Source organism: Terrapene carolina, unplaced genomic scaffold, assembly GCF_002925995.2.
Source record: "Terrapene carolina triunguis isolate 2854851 unplaced genomic scaffold, T_m_triunguis-2.0 Scaffold84, whole genome shotgun sequence".
Lineage (NCBI taxonomy): Eukaryota > Metazoa > Chordata > Testudines > Emydidae > Terrapene > Terrapene triunguis.
In genome coordinates, this window is record NW_020664435.1 from 27114783 (window position 1) to 27140507 (window position 25725).

Consider the following 25725-nt stretch of genomic DNA (forward strand, 5'->3'; position numbering starts at 1 on the left):
AGCGCCGGCCGGGGGCGCAGGGTCTGGAGGCTGCCCGGCAAACCGTGAAGCCGGTAGCGCTCGGGCAGCCCTTTTCGCATGGCTGGGAGGGAGGAGGGGGAATGCGGGGCGCTCAGGGGAGGGGACGGAGTTAGGGCGGGGACTTTGTGGAAGGGGCGGAGTTGGGGCCGGGCCGGGGGTGGGAAAGGGGCGGGGCCAGGGCCCATGGAGTGTCCTCTTTTTTTTATTTTTTAAATATGGTAACCCTAATAAATTTGCCAAATGTTAACTGTCTGAGCTTAAATTTGCCATGCTGGGTGTCTCTAGGTGGAATTTTTTTATTTTATTTTTTTGAAACAGAAGATGATTGCACAGAATTTCACAAAGACAAATAATTTACAATGTATATTCAGTGATTTTGCAAAAGTTCATTTTTTATAGAATAAATACACCAAACTTAGGAAAAATCCACCATTTTGTATTTTGTTAATGCATGCCGAATGTCTAGGAAAACTTTAAATTGTGTGTGTGTGTGTGTGTGTGTGTGTGTGTGTGTGTAAAATGTATGTCAGTGTGTGTGTGTGTGTCAGATATAACATAATACAGTAACATTTCTAAATATTTTGGTATATAAGGATCTCTTGTTCCTTGTCACTCGAATGAGTTTGTATAAATGCAGTTATATAAATCCTATTTGTACGGGTAAGTAGCTGGACCGTACAAAATCTCAACCTTACAACAATTTTTTTCCTTGAGCTTTCAGAACAAAAACTATCATAACATTAGATATCTGTGCAGAGTCAGCTCTACCACTTGATTTAATGCAGTAACTGGTAACAATAATAGGCTGTTGTCTTGTGTGTGGAGCTGTGGACAAGACCCTTGCCGCTGCTACAGTATTTTTGTTTGTTTTTTCTTTAAAGGTTTATGAATTGGCCAGATTTGGGCAGATCAGCAAAGGCATGTCTGTGACACCTTGACCCCTAGCCAAATTTCAAGTCCATGCTTAAAGCATGGTGGTGCTACAGATGATCAATGAAACAGTTGTAAGAATTTTTTTTAACATATTTTCCCTTAATCTCATTTAGGAATTAGGGTTGTGCAGTAAAGAACGCTGTTGTCTGTACGATCCCTGCCTCGTTTGTTGCTGAATTTGGAAGGTGTGTAGTGATTGAGGCAGGGGATTTCAGGAAGAAGAATGGTGATTACTTGGTTAAGGGAGTTGAATGCCATCCCAGAGAACTGGATTCTGTTGCCGTCTCTGGCATGACATTCCTATGTAATGCTGGGCAAGTCACCTAAGTCAACCTTTTCAGAGATGATCGCTAATTGTATGTTCCTCGTTTTCTGGGTGCCAACTGAGAGACACCTGGATTTGCAGACATTTTGAATGCTCACAACTGCAACTGAAATTGGTTGGAGCTGTGCTTTGAACATACAAAGTGCTACAAAAATGGGAAGCACTCTTGAAAATAAGGGCCCTAGCTGTTTCAATTTGGGCACCCCAAATTAGTGGGCACTTCTGACAATTTTGGCCGTAATTTTTCTGTGCCTAAGACCTCCTGTGGTAAAATGGGGTTATAAACCCCTTCCTCTCACAGGAGTGCTGTGGAGATAAATTTGTTAATGTTTATGAAGTGCACAGATGTTATGGTGAGAGCACCCTAGAAATGCCCATGAGGAAATCAATAATTTTGTATGCAGTGCAGAATTTGGATGGTGTCCATTAATTAAGGCCCAGGGCATTGTGTTGAATGAGGAAGATAAAGAGAAATATTGAATAACTAAATACTCATTCACTGAATTAGACAAGAGTCCTGTGGGGGAAAAAGAAATGATCATTTAATTACAGTATAATAATTCATATGCACAAGGGTTGGGAGAGGTGAATTAAAGTTCCATGGGCAACTTTAATGGCATTTCCTAACTTTTGAGTCATGGATTTTGCAGCCATAAAATTACATCGATTTAAAAAAAAAAAATAAAAACCCACGGTGTTAAAAGAATGTAAAAGAGATGACACTAACTTGTACCTGGAGTTATAGATCCAGAACTGCAGCTTCTGAAATGTTGTTAATGGTTATGTGCCACAGGCACCACGCCAACATGCAGGGAGTGTATAGAGGAAGGGACAATCCCTCATTCCCCTCCAGGCTTGCTTGTCTTCTCTTCTCATTGGTGGTGTATTTTATGCTGCTCTTTGTAATCAGGGTTTTACAACCCCTTTCACCTGGTCCTAGAGAGAGAGAGACAGTAGAATTTGTCTTTTTAAATTCCTTTATTTGCAGGTCACACTGCAGCCGCTTCCTACATTCACTGTTCCGTAGCTTGGCCAGCCAGTTAGAACTGCTTGTGCTGACCCTGAGGATCAGTTCCTTCTTCCAGGGAAAGGAGCCTCTACAGGGCCGGGTCCGTAGTTGTTCCCTTGTACACAGCAGACCCATAGAAGCAAGCAGACCAACTAATTGGCTAAAAACTTGTAGTATACCAGTGGGTTTCTCCAAGATGTGCTTCCTGCTCAGCAGATCTTAAGGGTGAAATAGGCCATTGAGCTCTCCATGCTTCCCTCCTTACAGAAGAATAAATAATAAGAGAGTGCCACCCAGTCAATCACCTTTAAAGAGCCTGCCACCTCTACCGTTGAAAGAACCCGGCTAGTAGCTTTGGAGGTTTTATGGAGCAATGAAACTAGGACAAAGAGCTGTGGTCATTGGAGAAGGGACAGGACACTTGAAAAGATAGGCGTGCCTGAGCAAGCGACACGGGTAAACTTTTTTCAGCTGCCCTCAGCATCGCAGTCAAAGTCCTGACTGTTTATATGAACTGAAATTGTATATGTTATATAATGTGAAATAGACCTCTTTATTAATACAAGCAAACTTCAAATTCAGTAGTCTGTAAAAATAAAAAAAAAAATCAGTGCAAAAATGTCTTGCCTCTTCTACTTCAGCACTAATTAAATGACTGATAAGTAATTAATTTCTTATTGCTAACAGCAACAGAATATATTACTGAGCATAGGGAGGTCCAGTAGAATGAATTTAATCTATATTATTTATCTGGTTTTTTTTAATACAGAGGAATATGTTAATCCTTCCATTGCTACTTTGATAGGTTCATTAAAAATCTTTTTAAAGAGATAAAATATGAAATGTATGAAAGGGAATTTGAAGGGAAACAACAAATGTTAGAGTAGTGGAGGTATATCACAGACAAGCCATTCCTTTTCTGATTTCACTGTGTGGTGTATGTCTGGCAGATCTAAGCTAATTGCCTTTTACAACTCAATTTTTGTTCCACCCATCATTGAAAATGGGTTTGAGCAATTGTATGTTGGATGGGAAGGAGAACAGGCAGCTAGCACTAATGCTGTATCCTTGCTGGAGTCAGAGAATTGTTCACATCTGCCGATTGTCTGTGGTTATGAAATAAACAGTTATGATCATCACTTAATCATAATTATACTGAAGTTACATTTCTTCTGAGCCAAGAACCTCAAGCTAGTAAAATTTTACAAGCTTAGCACATGATTCTATATAAACTTGACAAGAGGAGCAAATTTATTTTTCACTGTAAACAAAACCCACAAAGATGTTGACGCAACATGGCATGTGTCCATGATGCTAAGAGTTTCGTACTGCCAGGTCTGTACAAAGTCTTTAAAAAAAAGTGTAATCATCTTCTCCCAGGACTTAAAAAATAAGCAGTGTCTGAACTCAAAAAATGCTCACTAGCATCTTTGCTTCCAATATTATATTACCATTTTAAAAATACAGATAGATAGCACTGCTAGCACAGCACTTCGTAATTTAACACAAACTTCCTTCCTTGCCCCAAATATCTTAACAGGATAAATAAAACAAGATATAGGAGGCGGGATTGTGGGGAGGGGTAGTTCAGTGGTTTGAGCATTGGCCTGCTAAACCCAAGGTTGTGAGTTCAATCCTTGAGGGGGCCATTTAGGGATCTGGGGCAAAAATCAGTACTTGGTCCTGCTAGTGAAGGCAGGGGGCTGGACTCAATGACCTTTCAAGGTCCCTTCCAGTTCTAGGAGATAGGATAGGATTGCTAGAAGAGGTGGGTTTGAAGGGGGAACTTGAAGAAGGGAAGACACAAGACGGTACCTAGCCAAGAGGACAGGAAGCCTGTTCCAGGTGTTGGTACAACATGGTACAAGGCAAAAGGTTATTGGATGAAAGGATTGGGAAGGCTGTTAGGAAAGGAGAAGACTGAAGGAGAAAATGAAAGCAAATGGGGAGGGGGGTAAGCCGTGTAGGGTGTTGTAAGTGAAGATGAGGCACCTGTCTATATTAGGAAAAGATAGTAAGATGGTGGAGGTATCAAGCAGGAGGGGGATGTGATTGGAGTTGTGTGAGAGGAAGACTGCTTTGGTGACTGGCAGCATTTTGGATAGCCTGGAGGAAAGAGAGAGAGAGGCCAGAAGGAAGAGGTTACAGTAATTATTGGGGGGAGAATTCAGGAGTGGACAGAATTTTAGTAGTGGGGACAGTGAAGAAAGGGCAACGTTTGGAGAGATTAGTGTCATGGTCCGGTATGTTGAGAGTGCTGAAGGAAGTGGAGAAAATTCACCATTTCCCCCTCCAGATAGTGGCTGCTAGACACAGCTCTGAAATAGGAGATGTGGGGTTGCTATCTCAATTTTTGGGAAGGAACATAGAGCTCATATCATACTGCTCAGCAGAGAGCCTGCCTCAGTTGTAGGCAGCTGGAAGGGAGCCTGCAGCACCAAGCTAATACAATTTGAGGCAATCCAGACAACACCCCACTTCTCATGTTGTTGTCCTTGGAGAGAGTGCAGAAAACAACCACAAAAATTAATTGAGGGCTGCGGAAAATTACTTCTAGTGAGAGTCTTATAGAGCTCAATCTGGTTATTTTATCAATAAGATTGAGAAGTGACTGGTTTACAGTGTAGAAGTACCTTCAGAGGGAGAAAATATCAGGTATTAAAGGGCTTTTTAATCTAGCAAGGAAGGCATATCAAGAGCCAATGTTTGGAAGCCAGACGAATGCACATCAGAAGTAAGGCAGTGAGGGTGATTAACTAGTGGAACAAACTACCAAGGGAAGTGGTAGATTCTCCACTGATTGGTGTTTATAAAAAATAACAAGCAAACTGGATGCCTTTCTGGATAGTATGCTTTAGTCAGACACAAGTTATTGGCTCAATACCGAGGTACCTGGGTGAAATTTAATGGCCAGTGTTATACAGAAGGTCAGACTAGATGATCTAATGGTCCTTTCTGGCCCTAGACTGTAAGAATCTTTCCAACACACTGCTTTCACCTGGAGACCTCATTGCTAGAGAGGTTTCACAGACCCCAAATACCATGGCAGGACATGGTGGACACCGGGTTGAAGAACTATGAACAGCTGATAATCAGTGGGAAAAATCACTGACAGATTTTAAGCCCAAGTGGTGGTCACATTTTCAAGGACATCTCTGTAATGAAAACAAAGCTAGAAATGTACTAATTAAATGAAAGCTGAGATAATCTTGCTCTTTATAAATTTCCCAGTAGTGAGTAGTAGGGGTGGGAAGGGAATGTCTTTAGGCTTCATGGACCCCAAAGACTCATGTCATCACAGGTCCATTTGTCTCATCTCCTTTAATATATTACCTATTGTGCACTGTGAGGTATTTCAGGCACACTTTGGAGGGAGGGGTTCTATTAAAGAATACCAGAGTTGTTTACTACTAATAAAAATAAAACAAGCAGATCTACAAATACTTGTATGGAGTTCTTCAAGATTATGGTTCTTCTATGCACATTTTAATAAGAGCCTAATTGAAAGTCCACTGAAGTCTATGGGAGTTTTTCCATTGACTTGAGTAGGCTTTGAATCAGGCACTAAGTGACAAAAAAAAAATTCTGTGGGACAAATCCTCAGCTGATACAAATGGTCATAGCTCATTTAAAGGGAATGAAGTTAACAATTTAAACTAGCGTAAAATCAGCCCTAATAGGCTTAATCTTCCATTGATTTTTAGGCAGAACTCAAAAGTGGTGATTCCTGGATTTCAGAAGTCTGTTACCTATAAGCACTTTGATCTTTTTAGTAAAGTGTTTTTTTTTAAATAGACAAATACACAAATAAAGTATATAGTAACTTCAGTTTCACTTTGTTTAGTATCCTAAAACTACAATACTATTTTAAAAGATGAATAAGAACTATTAATGTCATTAATTTAAAAAAAAAAAGAAATTTTTGTATTTTAAAACTTAACCCAACACAAACATATTATTGTTTCTCTACTAGTTGTTCTACTTTGCTCTCCAGGTGGATAGGGTTTTTAAAGATCTACTTACTAATAGATTTCAAAAACAGAGCTCTTTCACCCACCCTTAAAAGCATTTCAAGTTGTTCTGTTCCATTTTGGTAAATTATATTATTATCATTCTACAATTATAAAAATACATGTTTTAGATTCTGAGTCATGTACCCTTACAAAGAGATCAAGTTCCTTTATATATTGCTTCCTAACAATTCGGGGCTCTTCATTTTAATTTTAATTTATCATTTATGTAGTGCCAAAGGACAACATGGCTTTTACTTCTGTCTGTAAAGCTTTAGTAAATGAAAAAATAATTTAAAACCCTCGTGTTCTCTAGCACCTTGTGTACTGTAGAAGAGAGAGATTGATGGAACAAAACCAAGAAGCTTTCTTTTGTTCCTGGTAATATCATGGTCCTTAGAAACTGCAGTATACTATCTTTCATGTGGTATGTGCTAGTTCAGGACTACTCATTCTCATGTCTGAATGTAGTGTCCACATGAAATTTAATCCACACATCCCTTCCTTGCATGGTGCGCACACACACTTCCTTATGTTTTTGGCTTCTCTATTACCATTCAGATGGGGGAAGATGATGTTATGACCTTTCCCATGAAAACTAGTGCACACAATGTGCAAAAAACCTGGAGTGTTAAGTAGATTTAGGGCCCCAGTCCTGCCTGCATTGAAGTTGGGGTGAGTTTTACAATAGTAAATTCTTTATTAAGATATATTATACCTTATACATTACTAAAAAACTACTAGCTACCATAATGCGTACTCAGTAACACTGCTGTAGTTTGAAGTTCCTCAGGATTTATATTAGACTGGTAGTTATTAAGGGGGTTATGTCTAGAGTGTTTTCAGTTTGATGTAGGCCCAATCCTTCAAATGCTTACTCATGTACTTAAATTACTAATCCTTGGGGCAGAACTTTAATTTAGTAATGTTTGGTTCCTAGGACATTGGGACCCAACCTGGTTGAGGCCTTCAGTAACTACCATAATATAAATGTTAAATAGTAGTAATAACGAGCATTACTGTTGAAATTCAATGGGAATAGTCACATATTACAATTAAAAATGTGAATTACTGTCACAGGCTATTGTTTTTATGCATGAATTAGAATTAAGTTTCATTTACGCCTCTCATTTTGATAAAGGTGGATGGAAAAAATCTTGTTCTTGAATAAATAATGTCATTTGTGCGACGGAAACTAGCTACAAGACTGAATTTAACCTCATACCAGCTGAAATACAATGAGATAGTGGAAACATCTAAAATTAGAGACAGTGCAAATGACAGAGTTCAGAACATACAGTTGTTGGGGAGTGGGGGGATTAAAATGGTAGCATAACTTTTTACATGTTTGTTTTCTTTAAAATGACTCAGTCACAGTATACGGTATAAGTATAGTTAGATATATATCAAAATCATGGGAATTTAATTTATGAACAGAGTTGGCCATCAGCTCACAAAATTCTTGATTTCAATTACGTTGAGAGAAATACAGCACTCAGGCGACCAGGAAGAGAAACTTTCCCCAATCATTTGTTCACGAGCAGTTAAGATTTCAGACCGGTTGTCTGACAGGAAAATGTGATTGTTCCAATTTCCAAGGTCTCATCTGGTTCTCAAGTAAATCAAACTGAAATGCTGTTGCTGCTATGATGATTCAAATTAAATAGCACTTCTTTACATTCTACTCATTCCGTTATGGATTGTGTGACATTGTTTCTCAGTTTTCTATAATTTATTGTGTCTCTGACACCTTTGCTTTATCTGGTAGTTTTAGTTTTATTGCTGCTTTAATACAAATTAAAATGCTACAACCTCCCGTGAGAACTTGGATTGATTGAGTAGGGAAATGTGTTAGTTCAAATTCAAATAAAAAAATCTAATATTTAAGACCGATGGTAATATAAGTATAAAGTAGTGTATTCCAAATCTGTATTTTATAGGTTTCAGTGCAAGACTGTTAGAAGTAATACGTACATTTACTGTAGTAATATATCTGAATGTCGGGAATAGAAAATGATTTTTTTGTTCAGTGCTTGGCACTTTAGTAACTAAAAGACAAGGCAGTCAGAAGCTTTACAGATGGTGTTGGTGACATTGCCGGATTTGCTTGTATAGCAACCAGTTCTAATCTATGCTATGAAACTAAGCAACTGCTGAGCAATACATGCTGGGTACCTGCCTCTTTCACTGGGAAATGTTCAAGGCGTATTTGGATTAGTGTAATTTACTTATGTAGTCAATAGAATCCTTTGACCCCTATCAGAATTCTTAAAAATCTCATCAGGGCCACAATCTTCAATACATTCATGTGCTGAACTTTCAAGACGTGAGCAAAGTTAAACATATGCAGGGCTGCCCGGGGTGGGGAGCAAATAGGGCAATTTGCCCCAGGCCCTGCATGGGCCCCCACGAGAATATAGTATTCTATAGTATTGCAACTTTTTTTTTATGGAAGGGCCCCCGAAATTGCTTTGCCCCAGGCCCCCTGAATCCTCTGGGTGGCCCTGAACATATGTGTAAGAGTTTGCAGGATAAGGGCCATGATGAAATGCGGTCATCAAAGTCATGGTGTATAGAGTAATCGCTGGGGAGGGAGACGATTAGGGTGTATTACATGAGCCCTTTATTTGAGAAGAGAACGCACGGTTCTGTCAGTGCCTAATGAATTATGAGGTATTAAGTAGATCAGGGGTTCTCAAACTTCATTGCACTGAGACCCCCTTCTGACAACAAAAATTACTACATGACCCCAGGAGGAGTGGCCAAAGCCTGAACCCATCCGAGCCCCAATGCCCCGGGTGGGAGGGGGGTGCAAAACCGAAGTCCAAGACTAGCCGCCCTGGGGGGGAACCTGTAGCCTGAGCTCTGCCGCCCAGGGCTGAAGCCGAAGCCTGAGCCCCACCGCCCAGGGCTGAAGGCCTTGGGCTTCAGTCCCATGCAGTGGGGCTCAGGCTTCGGCTTCAGCCCCAGACGGTGGGACTCAGGCTTTGGCCTCGGGCCCCAACAAGTCTAACGCCAGCCCTGGCGACCCCATTGAAACGGGAACCCACAGTTTGAGAACTGCTGAAGTAGATTATGATTAAGTGTTAGTTTTATTATTAATTCCTAAAGCCACAAATATTCTTAAAAGATGTTTAATGTAATTTGGATTATAAATGCATGTATAGACAAACAAAAATAAGCAAAGACTCAAGCTGGTGTACTAGGCTGCATTCTCTCCTGAATATCCTGTACTGCTGTTGCAGAAAAAGAAGTCCCATTACTGACCAAACCTCCGGCAACTCAAAATACTAGATGAAATCAACTATTTAATAATTCTCAGAGGTGTCTTGTCTTCCTTGTTTGGCAGGAAAAGTGTATGACATTTGGTAACACAGCAGTACATTAAGTATTTTAATAATCAGTATTGACACACAAAACATATGGTCTTGAATTACACATTGGGTCAAGTGGATGAAGTATGAGTCATCTTTGTTTTCTCTTTTGGAAGCTAAAAGATTTATAATCATAGATTCAGTTAGGATATAAGTATATAGTTTGACATGTACTATGTTACATAGAATCTTTAGAGGATGTATCCTGAGACAGGCCCCTAGGTTACAGAGAACATACAATGGTTTAATCATATACCACTAAAAGGAAAAAAGCACACTTTCTGTGGTAATTTTCTAACCTTTCCTTCAGTTGGGAAAGTATTATTTTTAATAAATTGGAAACCTCGCATACACCCTAATTCCAGTCTGTTATATAAAACCCTTGTGCAGATTTACAATTCTGGAAATTAATAATTATGCATGCTGTCAGCAGGAATTATTCCTGTGGTCTGCCTTGTGTGTGACAGAATATTAAGAAATGAACATTCTTTGCACACTTGGGATATCACTATGCACAGTCATAGTGGCATTCATTGTTTTCTTGCAAAACACAGGATCACAGCATGTGGACTAGAGACCAGATTCTGATCTCAGGTGCACCAGTGTAAATCCAGAGTAATTCGTGTAACCCCATTGACATCAATGGAGCTGTTCTGGATATACAAGAGTGTAACTGAAACCAGAATTTGGTCCTAAGTCTCCAGTATATTTCCCAGAACATCAGCACCTTTCCCATTCAAGTACCTTCATATAGCATTGCTTGGTAGCAAAAGCTACAGATAATCTATGTTTAGACTTCCTTCTTTCATGTATTTATAACTTCTTCCAAAATTCTTCTTTTAAGTTTGCATTTTTAAGTGCTTGGTCTCAGTTGCTCTCTCTGTGTGTCTGTGGTGGGGGAGGGGAAATGGGAGAGTGAATTTTGAACAAAATGTACTCATTTATATTAAGTTATGTGATGACGGGGAAATTTATTTGTGTTATAGTTAAGATTTTTTTTTTTTAAGAAATTTTTGCAAACACACAGGCTTCAGTAGCTGAGCCTTAAAACTGGCCTTTTGAAGTAGCTTATCTTCACTGTTCTCGAGTTTCTAGACGAATTCGGAATAAAATAATATACATTGGAACAAGTGGTATGAAGTTTCCTCCAAATACAGAGCTGCAGTACTATTTGTTGTAATATGGAATAAGTTAATACATAATATCAATATTCATTATGTGGGTGTGATTTTTTTTTTAATTAATTTATTTTATTTATTTTTGCCAGCCATTTCACTGTGGAGTTTTTGTTAGGTAAACTTTTTGATTTGTAACTATGGTGGTATACAGGGAAATCAACAGAGAGGTACGTGTGTGCAATATTTCTCCATTTCCTTAAAAGAAATCTGAGGAATTACATACAAAGATTTCCATAGATGTAATACTAAGGCAGACTTGCAGAACTGTCATGAAAATGAAACTCTCTGGTCAGGGGTGCCGTGAGCTGAAATTTGAGTGCACCTGTGCACCAAGTCATAACACCACTCACTCAAATTTGGCCCGACTGCCCCCCTGTCAGGACAGATAAGTGGCCAGGCCAAATTTGAGTGGTGGTGTGGCCCCGTGTGCCTGCTTCTCCCCTTCCCTCTCCCCCTCCCACCTTTGCAGTTCTTCCTACAGCCATGGGCACCAGCCACCTCCAGATCCTTGGCACCAGGAACCCCCAGTCTCCAGGAGGGTACAAGGTTTGATCCAGGCTTTAGCACTTCCTGGGGGAGCAGAGTTGCAGGAGGGTGGGGTCTGGGGCTCCTAGAACTACCTGGCCCCTGCTGGGTACGGTGTTCTTCAGCCTGATCACCTCTGTGGGTGAGAGCTCAGGGATGGGTATGAAGTGGGGAGAGTTTGGAGTTGTGTGCAGGGCAATGTAGGGGAAAGAGCAGGGTGTGGGGTGGGAATAGCTTGGTGCTGGGTGCAGGGCTGGTGTGGGGCAGCAGGAAGAGACCGTAGAGCTGGCTGCAGGGTGGAGATTATGAGTCTGAGTGTAGAGGCAGTCGGGGAGGGGAGGAAGAGTTTGTGGGACGGAGAGCTTGGGGCTGGGTGCAGGGCAGAGGAGGGAAAACTCTGGGCTCCCTCCCTTAGGGAAAATTCTGGTTACGCCCCAACCCTATTCACAAAACATCCAGATCAGCCTTTTACTCTGTAAGCTGCTGCTACTGCTAAGAGAACCAATACTTTACTGGCCTTCAAAACAAAAATTACTTGTATAACAGGCAAAATTGTGCTAATTCTGGAGAGTGGGGTATGCAAAGGTTAATGTGAGCAGAAAACACAGTCCTGTGAAATTCTATATGCTTGTTTACCTAGGATAAGAAGGTTCTGGTGTTTTTATTAAAAGTATAAAAAAAACCTACCTACCTATTATAAAGAAAGCTTTGAATAGAGAACTTTTGTAATAGAATTAAACTGTTAAATTGTACGTCTACCATAGTCAGATATGAGCAACAATAGCCAGATGATGACTGTATAGTTTCATTCACATTGATTATAAAGAGCTTTATGCATATTACAGCACATTTTTGACTGTGTCTGAAAGAGATGCATACGTATATAACTATATATATTTAACTGCTAGACACGCAATAAATACTCTTGTTATAATGCATTCAGTTCCAAATAAATTGATCATCCTTAAAGCTTTTGAATGTATTCCTACAAACTGTTATAAAAATAAGGACACTGTATATTGAACACATTATAAATAATAAATATTTAACATGCATTTTATGTAGTGTGTGTGTGTCAATATTAAAACATAACATCTTCAGTGAATGAATATAATTACTTATAGTAACTAAAAAGGACAAGAGAAAAATAAGACCATATGCTATCATGAATCAATCTGCTTAATTCTCATTTCACTGGGAGTTTTGTGCAACATTCGATAGCACAATAGGGGCCTTATATAGGTTTTTAACTAGTCCTGTTAATTTACCTAATTTTCTGAAAAGATTATATACGTTTGCTGCACTGTTTTTCAGGGTGGGTTTTTTTTTTTTTTATAAGCTGCTAGGCTAGGTAGATGGAAGCAGAAAAAGTTTAAATAATTAAAAACCAGCTGCTCCAAACTCCCTCATCTCCTGTTTGTGATAAATGACTCTTTGTATTTGAAGGTTCAAGCACAAGTACGTCATGCAAAACTAAATTTTGACAAATTGAAGACTGATGTGTGTCAGAAAGTGGATCTTCTTGGAGCGAGTAGATGTAACCTCCTGTCTCATGTTTTAACAACATATCAGGTATTCAAAGAACACTTTGACCTCAAAGGAAATATTCCCTGTAAGCTGTAAAACCTGTTTTTCATATTACGGTAATGTGACAATATGCTGATAAGTATAAGGATATCTAAATCGCTTGGGGGAATGAAAGTTAGCATTAATACTGATTATTAAACTAATATTGTATTGAAATATTACTTTATAGACAACGCTGCTTCATTTTTGGGAAAAAACCTCACACACCATGGCAGCTATCCATGAAAGTTTCAAAGGTTATCAGCCATACGAATTCACTATGTTAAAGGTAAGGAACATACAGGTGTATTCTTTTATGTATCCATTGATCAAGTGATTTGGTAATAAATGAAAGAAAAGCAGTACACATTTTTTAGTTGCATGTTTATATCTAGGGGGTTTGTCATGGATTGCCAAGGCGTGGTCATGGTGTGCAGTTTATCAAGTATCCTGGCATTTCCTTTTGATAAATGCGTAGTGGCCAGCATATGGCCCCATATCAACAAAGCATCCCTATTCAGGATGGCATTTAAGCACTTGTTTAAAGTTTAAGCACATGCTCAAGTATTATCTCAAATAGTGATGTGCCCCAAGTGCTGAATCAGGGCCAAAAAGAATAGCAGGCAAGCAGGGCAAACTCTAGGTTTTACATTGTCCTCCACAATCCCACAAATTTTATGGCCACCATTTTGCTTTTTGCACTTGTTTTTATAAACAGCTCTTTAAAAATATCCTCTCATATTAAAAAGAACGTCTGCATCTAGGTACCCACAAGGTGATTTTGGATGCTCAAGCTCTTTTTTCTTCTCCTTTGCTTTGTTACAAATTCTGTGGTGGAATTTCAGGAGTGCAGTAGAACCTCTGAATCTGCCGCACTTGGAACATAGGGCTGGACTCCATTCTCAGTGCTTATGTTTATGATCTCTTCTGCCTCACTGTAAAAATCACTGATCACTGCAATTTGGGGATTCACTAAAGAAACAGAATTTTTTTTGAAAAATCTGTCAACTGTTCAGTTAAAATTAGAGTAGTCTCTTGCCCAGTAGTCATTACACAGCAAAGAAGGCATGTAACTGCCTGATCCCATTTGCACCAAATAAATAGGGATGGGGAGAAGATGGACGTATTTCCGTCCAGGAGGGATTTGGGGAAGTGATAGGAGAGCTGCAACAAGCAGGAAAGTCAAGAATGAATGACTTGTGACAATATAATATTGATTGAGACAGCCTAGCTTTAAAACAATTCCAGGTCAGATCCTCAGTTGTGTGTGTCTCAAACGCAAATAACCAGTTGGTCCACATTTCACTAGTCAGTCCTTGCAGCTATACTATAGGCCCCAGAGCGGGGAGAGACTTGAGGTTAGAGCTTTACCTCACAACCCCAAAGAGCCTATAGGGATTTATGGTTGCCAATCCTCCAGGATTGTCCTGGAGTCTCCAGGAATTAAAGATTAATCTTTAATTAAAATTGTCATGTGATGAAACCTCCAGGAATACGTCCAACCAAAATTGGCAACCCTAGGTCTGCTGGTGCAACAGCTCAAAAAAATCTGATTTGCTAACCTCCACTGACCAAGGAACAGCAAAAATAAATCAAGGGCCCATTTCTGAGCCCGATTAAAGCATCATAAAGCTGCCATAATGCTAGCTTAACTAGCCGGAGGAGGAATCCATGAGTCCTCAGATACCATAAAGCTACCATAGTGGCTCCACCCCACCTCTTTCAGCCCCCAGTGCAGAAGACTGGGATCATGGCCAGCACAGCCCTATGTGATAAAGCAATAGGCAGCGAGGCATATATAATAGCCTTGAGGCTGCTGCAAGTTGCACACGGGATCAAGTTGATCCCCAGTTAGTCCCAGGATCAGGCAGGGCATAAAGCTGCCGTTGTTTCCCCTCACTCAGCTGCCTCAAGTTCAGCTCAGGCACATCCCAGATTTGGGGGCAAAGTTTCTGATTTGGATCCCCTATTTGGTAGCAGGATTGCTAGAGAACTAGGGCAGCCTGTGCCTGGTCACGCTGCACCGAAGGTAGTTTACTAACTTCCTTTTCTTATGCTTTGAAGCAAACAAATATATTTGTTGTTGAATACTCTGACTTTTTTTCTGTTGGTATTATAGTATTTGCTCTTCAAACATAGTCTAAGAAAGTGAGATTCCTCTGCATGTATTATAAGTAACTAGCCAAATATTGTTCAGATCTCAATATATGGGACACATTTTAGATGTCATGCTGAGAGAGAACTTGGGCAGCCAACATGCTTATTTCCATGCATAAAAGATCCCTGTGGTGGAGGATGGTAGATAGGCAATGCTATTCTGATTTTACTCCTCTTCTGTGATATATTTGATTGTAATTAAAACTGGATTTGGACTCAGTGACTCAAAGAAGTGTGATCTAGATGTGTGTGTGTGTGTGTGTGTGTGTGATGAAGTCTCTTAAAACAAACTACAGCCATAAAAATGAATGTGAATATTCCACAATGTAGCATATATAGCTCTTGCCTCATAACGAGAATCCTTATAATTTGTAGAGCTGGCCTCCCATGTTGAGAAAATATGGCTCCTTGTTTTTTGCTATGACATTTTACCATGCTGAGAATGTCATGCTGATCGCTGTTCTGGGATTTTCAGCATGGAACTACATGAAGAGTTAGTGGAAATGTTTAAGAAAATAACTAAATATTTGGGATAGAAGATTAGGCTAGTTGTCTTTTAATATCAGCAATTTCTTTCTTTTGGTAGCTATTACAATGACCAGTTTCCATGGTACACCAAAGTTTTTATTTAAAAAAAAATTAATATGTTATGGTTTCCTACTTTAAACAATCTGTGTTACTAAACTAATTTTACAGTTGTGGATAATGAATAGATTTTAATTTAAATCTGTAGGTCATCATATTTCATTTATTCATTTCAAGTACATGAATATTACTGAATAGTAACAATCTAGCTTTTTTTAGAAAGCTGAGTCAATGGATGATAGATTCATATCCCCATAATTTCAATAGATGGCTTCATGTTATGGCTATAGAAGACTTATCTTTCATACAAAGAATATTTCTAATATTTCAGTTTTTTCCTCTGTGCCTATATATCTTTAACGTGCACGTGTAATTTTAATAAATTTAAATTTTATATTATGTTACAAATATACATACTGTGTATATAACTGTTTTACAACAAAATGTTGTGTGCACTCGCGTGCGGGTTGTGACACAGTTAAGGCTACTATATGGCCAGATTAAAGCACAGGTACTATAGGCCCTAATGGCTATGTATATGGCTAAGTCCTCAGCTCCTGGGCTCATGTGATTACATCAGAATCCAAGTTTTGTGTGTGTGTGGGTTTTTTTTTTTTTTAAGTTTTTAGCCTTCATGGCTGTGAAGATAGGCTTGAAAATATGAACTGAGTGTAACCAGTGTACCAATATCTGCCTGAGTCTGCAGAAAGCCTGAATCAGTAGCTCTGAGATGAGTGAACTGCCCTGTGCATCTTGATGGGGTGTTAACCTCAAGACCCACTGCTCTTGAGGGCCACCACCACCATCGCTCCAGAAGAGGACTGTGTGTAGCAGAAGCTGCTAATGGATAAAATTTTATCTGCTAAAGAAATGCAACTTCTCCGAGAAGATGTATCCATCAGCAGCTGCATATAAAAACTTCTCTGTCAGCAATAACACATGAAACTTTTTCCATTGTAAAATTAAATCTGACAGATAAGTGTAGCTGCTGATGGAGAGACTGTGTATGTAAGACAGAAATTTTATCCAATGAAGACTGCTTCTGTCAGCTATTCATTTGATGCATAAATTTTGGAATTATGATAAACAGCTAAAAATGACCATAAATCCTGTTGTTGTGTTTTTAAATCTACACATTGCACCAGATCTACTCAAGATTAATCTCCATGCCAATTTTTGTGTAGAAAAACAACGATCCTTTAAAAAAACACAAATTGATACTAACACTTTTATGCTACAGTTATATTTTGTGAAATTAAACTGAACAAGTGCTAATTAGAAAATTCAAAGGGAATAAAAACTAACAGTTTGTGCAATTTTGAGTTTGAAAGGCCACTTACATGTAGAAAGAACTAGGAATTTCTACCCTGTAAACCAGTTTCCAAACACACACTGTGGAATTATGATCAAGAACCTCCATAATTTAAAATACATATAAGTATGAAGAATCACTGTAATTCTTAAATCTGGTGCTTGCTACTATGCCATCAAGTCACTTTTCTCATTTTGAAGCCCTGTCCTGAAAAACACATGTTGCTTAGCTTTAGTCACACAAGTAGTCCCATACACTTCACTGGGACTACTTGCATAAGTTAAATTAAGCATAAATATTTGTAGGATCAGGACCTTACTTTAGGACATTATTTGAAAACAAACATTGTTTTCTTAAATGTAATATTTTAGTTAAATATAGACTGTCATTGAAAAATTAGCAATATTACTGTACAGTGGAAATTACTATTTATGTTTGGAAGTTTTAATTAATATATTAATGAGTATTCATGTATTAGGCTTACCTCAGCAAAGAGCCTCTGAAATGCCTGTTGGGATTGTTTCTGGAAAGAAAACATTGTCTTTGGAGATGCTTGCCAAGCTCTGTTAATGAAAAGCAACCCATTTGTTTTCTTTGCTTCAGGGTGTATTCTGAGAGTAGTGTAATTGTGCGATTGAGCTGTATTTCCTGACTCTTAGTTTTATGCTTGATGAAAGATGATTATTAATGTTTAAAGACTCCATGCATCCTGGAGAGATCTGTTTGCTACAGTATTATTCAAGAGAATGGGCTGATTGAGTCTGTAGAACGTTAAGGTTGCACTAACCTGAACAATTTTACTCTATAACAAATGTGTCAGAATACACATCAGTTGCTTCTTTTTATGAATGAAGCTCATTTCTATATCCTTTAATTGTTTCTTTCTTGCCATAGTTACTTTAATATTTCATTAATTCCTGTTTGTGTTTTTTGGTAGTATAATTCCTAACTTCCTGAATTGCTCACAGGGGTCTGGAAGTAGTGTGGGTCCTGAACTGGGGAAACAGAAGACCTGGATTCCAAGCTCTGCCACTAACTCACATAACTTCTCTGTGTATCTGTAAAGTGGGGATGATGCTACTGACTGACTGCTTAGAGCTCTTTGAGATCTCTGGCTGTAAAAGCACCGTATAGGGATTATTATATTCGGCTGTCTTTTTCTTACGTATGTCATCCCTCCTGATTCCTATTTACTATCCCACATTTTACTCAGTGTTTAATTTATAATGAAAGAGGAGCCAGGGCTCGAGCAATTTTTTTACATTCATAACCGATGCAGCAAGCCCACAGGTGCCGGGGTGATGAACTGCCAAGCCCAGAGGCGCTGATTTTACTCACTAGGTGGGATGGTGAAAATGGTGGTCCTAGCATATCATGTTACCCCCATGGGGCACTTCGTTCTTTACATTCATCTGCACTAGGAATTTTTGTAGCCATTTTTCAGCACTGGTGCCATCAATCAGCTATAAAAAGCAGGTTGCAGACCTTTTTACAACTTTGCCATTGAAACCGTGTTGAGTTAGCGAACACAGAGGTAAAAATGCCGGTAGCCTGGCTTTGGTAAAGCTTAGACCTTTTATAACACTGGTGTTGAAAAGTGTATAACAATTTCCTAGTGAGAAGATCATTATTTTGGACAGTAGGACTGGGAGGGCATACTTTCCCTGGCCCTCTGCCAGTTTGACAGCTGTCCCTCACACTGCGTGGGGGAAAGAAATAAGGGTGGGTGGATATACGGCTAATTCTCATTCAGCTGCTAATATAAACCCATTCAATTTTTTTTTTTAATTTATTGGGGAAAAAGAAGGAAACCACAGTGGGACAAAAGCGCCTTTCATGGTCTAGCAACAGATGTCCCATAATTGTCTCATTGGGTGGGTCTTCATCATGGAATTATATGAAATGATTGGCACCTGGGTCTGAGCATCAGGGTTTATGTAGGTCAGGTATGAGCAGCCACACTGCAAAGCCATACTCGAGTTACTGTGTCGTCACTGGTGCTGTGCTATCCAGTGTGTGTACCTAGGGCATGTGGGGGCAGATCCTGTGGTTTTTTTGTGCTGTAGTAAGATAATCTGCTCTATGATTCTTTCCTGGTGAATTGTGAGAGAACTTGTCTGTCCTTCTGGACACGTGGGGGGAATCGTGGGAAGGCACTGAAGGACTGTCAGCACTAGAGTGGTTTAGCCTATGTCCTCACTGCAAAGTTGGCACTTACCAGCTCAGGGGTTAGCCTACAACCCCAAACAAGTCAGCAGACGCGAACGGTAAGCACCACCAAACTTGGCTGAGACAATTCTGTGTGTGATCAGGAGCTGGGTTAGAAGCAACACCTGAGTAAGAGTCACTTCCTATACATTTGGTTAAGGCTTCAAACATTAGTTCTTTACCCTAGGGATTGTTAAACCTATGTAACCAGCATTAAACTGGCATAAGAGAGTCCACACAAAAAACTGTACTAGTTTAACTTTTTATTTTAACATTTAAATTAAATTGGTGTGATTTCGGTGTGAAGACAAGCTCTAAGGAATGTAGTGTGTACAGGGTTACACAAAGTATATTCCTGATTTTATACTGGAGGGGTATAAATGAGGCAAGCAAGAAGATTCTGTTAATACTCTGAGAGTTTCGGATACAGGCATACAGCTCCCAGCAAAGTCAATGGGAGCACCGCACATTCATCTAGTCAAAGCATATGATCCTATGCATATTGCTTATTCTGAACCAAATAGCTTTGGTTTAGTGTGCGCAACTCCAGTGACTTCAGTGAAGTCTACTTATTATACTATCTGTAAGGTAAGAGAGAATTCCTCGCTCCATCAAAACATAACATAACCTACCTACCAAAGATATTTACAGAATGCCAAACACTGTTGTTTGTATACTTGTTCACAACTGCAATCACAAACTGTGGATTTACATTCAGTAAACCAAACTGTTAACCATTGTTTCTTAATTTAACTAAATTTATTTTTGTATTAAAATATTTGCTAAATTCTCTAGCCCTTTGTCTCTTTCATAAAAAAATAAGTGCTTTTAGTGGGGAGAGAGAAAGGGGAAAATACTGAGGTATTTGCTAGCAGAGTTCAAGACAATATTTCCTACGGTAAATACCAATATAATTAAACTTGGCTATTGCATTAAAATATGGCTACCATTCTTTTTTTAAATCATCATGCAGCATAATTTCCCTTTTAATTGTGGACTTTGTGCTATATTTATTTTCCTAATACAGGAAATAGTAACTTCCATTATTATTATTATTATCATATGTTACCTTTTTCAGACACTTGTGAGCACCATTTCTGTATGGCGTTTCCCATGGTGTGCCGATCCTGGTACCATAAAAATGTATTTCCTGAAACAGTCTGAGCACTGACGGAAAATATTAGCTTAGTATTAGAGTTTCTAAGAGGAAAACACCTGTTTAAAAAAACATTTTATGTATGTAATTTCCCCAGGGAATACTGAGGATTTTTCTTTCCACCTTTGAATCATTAAAGAGAGCATGGGTGCTAATCTAGTATTGCAGTTACCATGTTATGGTAACCACAAACTTTTTGGAAATCAAAACAGTTAAAAAATCATAGTGTAAGTTGTATTTATTACATTCCAATAAAAGTTAAAACGAAAGACTGAATGGCTCAGGGAAATAGTATTGGAATATGGAGGGTGAGGGAGATGGTCAGGGAAAGGGGCCCTAAAAGCCCCATGTCTGGCTGGCAGAGGATTTCTCCTCTGAGAGCACTGCGGAAGACAAATGTAAGGCTGCCTCCTGAGGACCCTGCAAAAGCCCTGGCATAGGGCATATGCCACGGGTGGGCCTGGGGGGAGAGAAGGGCGTGTCAGGGACAGGACCACAGCACACTGCACTGCAGAGATTCCAGGCAGTGCTGTGGCCCATGCGGCAACCTGAGGAGGCTGCTGTAACTTAGACAAGTCCTCAGGGCCTGTCAGGGGCCTCTTCAGCCTTTGGAGGAGCCGAGGATCAGTAGGATACAAAGGTGACGTACAGCCCTCTCCCCATTGTGTTCTGTGCGGTGCCTCTGAGCTGCATCTCACCAAAGCCTTTAGTCTGTTGGAACCTAGTCCTGTGTGCCTATTTAAGTCAATGGAAAAACTCCCACAGACTTCAGTGGTGCAAGAACTGGTCTTTGGTCACTAGTTTGAATGCAGCCCAGTCATTACCATCTGTTGTATGGTATCTATGAAATACAAGAGTGATTTCATTCTAGGTGCCAGTGGACAAGTGTCCATTTCCCAAAACCCACAAAGCCCCTCGTAAATGGTGCTGAGTAATGCCCTTTTTGGCAGTATAAGCAAAGGGGGCCCGGACTGAACTGGAAGAGGGAGTGGTCCCACTAGGTTCCATTTGTAGCACAGCATGAGAAGCTTGCACTCCTGCTGCATGTGTTCTTTTGTATTCTTTAAACACCTCGACTCTCCAATGCAGCACTAAATTCACTTAGGCTACTTTACAGAAACATAAACTTGGGATAAAGAAAACAAAAACCTTGCAAGATGTAGCTTTATGGCAAGCACATTAACTTAGTTCCTAAAACACCAAAGGTAAAATAAGTACAACTGGCTGCCTTCATATAAACATTGACCAAAATTATATAAACAGGAGCTAGAAATGCCCCCGCTGGTGAATAATCTGTTCAGGTCAGCAGGGGAGCAGTAAAAACAATCTAAACTAGATAAGTGGGAATATTTTCCACATGGCAGATCACTGGTGACTCTAACTTTCCTTTGTGATCCTGTGGGGAACTTGGAGCAAGAGCTTTCCCTGGTTCTACTATTCCAGTGACGTAGGCTAGCATTTTATTAAGACTCTGGACACAAACTATAACGGTTCTCTACTCAGTGTGCTTCTCACAAAGTGTGTTCTCTCTTAGCAAAAAATAAATAAATTGGTTATCCTGAATATCAGCAAGGCTTATAGTAAAATGAACACTTTAAAGTGCAGTTATCAGAAAAGGGACAGTAAAAGTGGCATTTACTTACCCAAAAGATCTTCTTTTGTGGGTATTCCAAATCATGATATCTGCTCCATTTGGTTTTTTGTTACATTCCCATAGTGTGTTTGGCACAGCGCAAGATACAAATATAAATCCTGATCCTGCAAGACACACTTCTGTCTGCACAGAGCTCTGTTGAATTCAGTGCTGTTCTGCACAGGCACAAAGATCCACTCTCACAGTTCCAAGTTTATGTCTGGGCCCAAATCTACAAAGGGACTTCGGTCTTGCAATGCTCAGCATTGCAATCTCTGACTTTTAGGACTGTTGCCAACCGGTGGAATCCACAAGCTCTGAGTTATGCACCGAGGCTCCCTATACAATTCATGGGGTTAGAGAGATGCCTAAAACTGGGGTCCACAAAAGGCAGCACACTATGTGAGCAGCTACCTAAACTAGCTGATAGCAGATACCAAGGAGAGGGATGTATCCTAAACCCCACTGGTATTTAGGGAGTTAGGCACCTAAGTCCGGGCTGGGGGGAGCTGCCTATCTCTCCTTGGGAGCCACAGCTGGGAACCCTCTCCTGGAAGGGAAGTGCCTAAGCTGTTTCTTGCAAGAATGATGGTGGCACACACCTAACTCCACACAAAATGGCCTGGGGATGAGGCAAGAAAGAAATTTTCCTTGTGGCCAGTGACTGGAGCACTCATCTGGGATGCAGGAGACCCTCTTGCTTGATGAGGAGAAGGGGTTTGAGCATAGGTTTCTCGCATCTCAGGTGAGTGCCTGAACCATTTGGGTATGGAGTTACTCTTTCTGGCCCAATGCATATTTAATGATTAAATTATTTATATATGTGGAGTAGCTGCCACAAGAGAGAGTGAGGCAGACCCACATCAGAACATTCCAATATATACTATACTTTTAATGATCATGTATGTAATCCTTGTCACTGAGTGCATAAACTGTTTGTGTATTTTTGTTTGCATGCCCACATTTGGGACTGAGATGATAAACATGAAACTCCAGGATGCTGTTACTTACATATTTACTTTTCAGTGCACGACCGTGCTTTCAACTGACCAAATTTCCACTTTAGCCGCCTCTCAAAGTCTGCTTCAATTATAAAATAAACACCAAATAGGTTTTGATGAAGTACAGTAGCTGGAGGTCATATAGTACAAGAGTTTATCACTGAGGACACAGGTGTGGCCTTCTTATAGTCTTTGAACATGAGCTGAATTGTCAGGGTCCTGTAAATAGCTGTGCCAGAGAGAGGAGATGAAGAAGCAGTATGAAGAAAAAAATATGGCTTCATTTTATTTTTAATTCTAGCTCATCACACACACACACACACACACACACACACTCTCAGTGTGTGGGCTGCAAACGGAAGAGATTTTTCTTAAATACGTGTTGGAAACAGAATATGAGTTTAGCAACAGCCAAGAGGCCTCCTTCAGAAATGAATGGTCAATAAAGGAAATGTATAGTGAGTGGTTGCTTCTTTTCATGTTATTTATACTGTAGCTCTGGTTTAGTGAATAATCACTAAAAAAATTTTACCTGCAGGAATTTTCTCTCTCTGATTCAGACTAGGCTCCAGTACTTTGAAAGTATTTTGCTCTCTTATGTGGACTTAGCTGGGCCAGTTTAATGTTACATGAAATAATATAATTTCCCTGACTGTCTACCATTTTCTTTTTCGTTTATGTATTGATTGTGATCTAGAGCTTACAAGATCCTGTAAATAAATTAACCGAGAGAGCTGAAAAGGAGGAGGATTTGCAGACTGCAAGCACCAAATCAGTGGAGGATCAGCAGAGTCAGTAAGTCACGTGTCCTACATCTCAGAACAATGTATTTTTTTCATCTGTGCTGTGCTTTCCAATTCATCTTTGGGTTTGTCTGTCATGCTTATAACTGTAAATACAGGCTTACTTTATTTGAACACTAGAGATTTGGATAAATAGAGATCAAAGTGGAGGAATTCCTGTAATACTGCAGTGTATAGATCAGATCCCCAGCCAAGGAGCCAAGCACAAAAGTTCTGTTGTAAACTAAAAGTGAGCAATGTAGAACAAGTACAATTAGGCCCTCGAATTAACTGCTTTCTGCTTTACTCTTTGTATTTAATAAGGGGGAAAATGCAAAACCTGAAAAATAAAGAGAAACAGTAAACAACTTAATTCAAGAAAAATGATAATATTGCGCTCCGTCCTTTGTCCCTTTCATGCCCTCTTCCTTGCACCTGGGAACAGGAGCTGAATTCTTGCTTGCTGTAAGCACTGATTAGTTTTTATGATGTATTCAGCGTTGGCTATTAATCCAGTACAGCAGCAGGTACTTTGCAAAGAGAACATCTAAGTGAGCTGATTCTATTGTGACTTGAGTTACCTGCGGCTCTGAGGTGAGAGGGATATATGAATGGGATGTATGTTAATCTTCGGAGCAGCTGATCAGGGGATGGGAGAACTGGAGGATGAGATGTGATCCCTCGCCTATGGAAACATCAAGATTCAGTTGCGAGAACATACAGTGATGTAATCCTGATGCCACCTGTTGTTTTGACCATCCAAGTAAAGTACCTACATAAGGATCGGATGTCAAAAAATTAAGAACAATTTGAATGCTGGTTACTGGGTTTTGTTTGGCTGGTTTTTAGAAGTCTTTTGGAAAGACTGTTGCATTTTTAAACAAATTAAAGAATCAGAAGACATTTTCCACTAGCTAACAGGTTTTAAGTGAGTCCTATTTGGGGGTTTAACAGGTTAGAAAGGACTGAAGAAGGAACTTCTGGAATAAGGAAAAGAGTATTAGGAATGAACTACTTAGTACGTAGTCCTGTCTTGAGTGCAGAGGACTGGACTAGGTGACCTTTTGAGGTCCCTTCCAGTCCTACACTTCTATGATTATTCCGTGAAGCTTCCCCCACCCCACCCCAATTCAGAGCTTGTGCCTAGAAACTTCCTCAGTCCCCATATTGCCTGTATTCCTGCTACAGTTTAAAAACAAAAGCAAAACAATACACCTATCCTGAGTGCTAGAATCATGGTTCATGCAAGAGGTCTGCTTTGATACTAGACATAGTATTGTAGATCTTGCCAGAAAACACATCAGCTGTCATGTAATGGGCACACTTGCTTGTGTCATGGCTTTTCACAAACCTCTGTAACAGAGAAGAAAGAACAGTTTCCATCTCCCTCATTTTCTTCCTTAAAACAAAAATATTAATTACCATTTCTAAGCCTTTAGAAAAAATAAATATAAATCCCCATGGAATCACAATATATTTTAAATATCTGACTTGTTTGCAGGGGTGGAATTGACCTCACTACCTTGATTAATGAACTTACATTACTCTCATCAGGTCATTTATTCTTCTGGTACTCAACTATGAGACCATTGGTTAAGTCAGTAACACAACCCCTTTACCTTTCAGCATTTGATGGCTGTTGAATTTTACCTTATGTTGTGAACACAGGTTAAATTAGCATGCTGGGGTTTTTTGTTTTGTTTTTAAATAATCTTAGAGCTTGTCTACACACACAAATTGTACTGCTTTTACTATACCAGTATATAGTTAAAGCAATGCAACCCCCACTACTGTGGATTCAGTTATATTAGGAATATATAGATAGCTATATAGATAATCATTCATTTGGTCAAATACACCACTAATCAAAATGGTTAAACCAGTATAAAAATTGTGTGTAGACCAGACCTTATGTTGCTTGTTCATAACATCAGCACCGTTGATTCATTC

General features: G+C 39.5%; 1 protein-coding gene across 2 annotated transcripts in view; it reads left to right on the forward strand.

Moving 5' to 3' along the window:
• Positions 1-25725, forward strand: part of ICA1 (islet cell autoantigen 1) — a 96025-nt gene that overhangs the window by 53087 nt on the left and 17213 nt on the right. For both annotated transcript variants that reach the window (XM_024205643.2, XM_024205644.2), the window contains exons 7-9: positions 12822-12947; positions 13132-13230; positions 23691-23788. In XM_024205643.2, coding sequence (XP_024061411.1) covers positions 12822-12947; positions 13132-13230; positions 23691-23788 — 323 coding nt within the window. The remainder of the gene's footprint in view (positions 1-12821; positions 12948-13131; positions 13231-23690; positions 23789-25725) is intronic.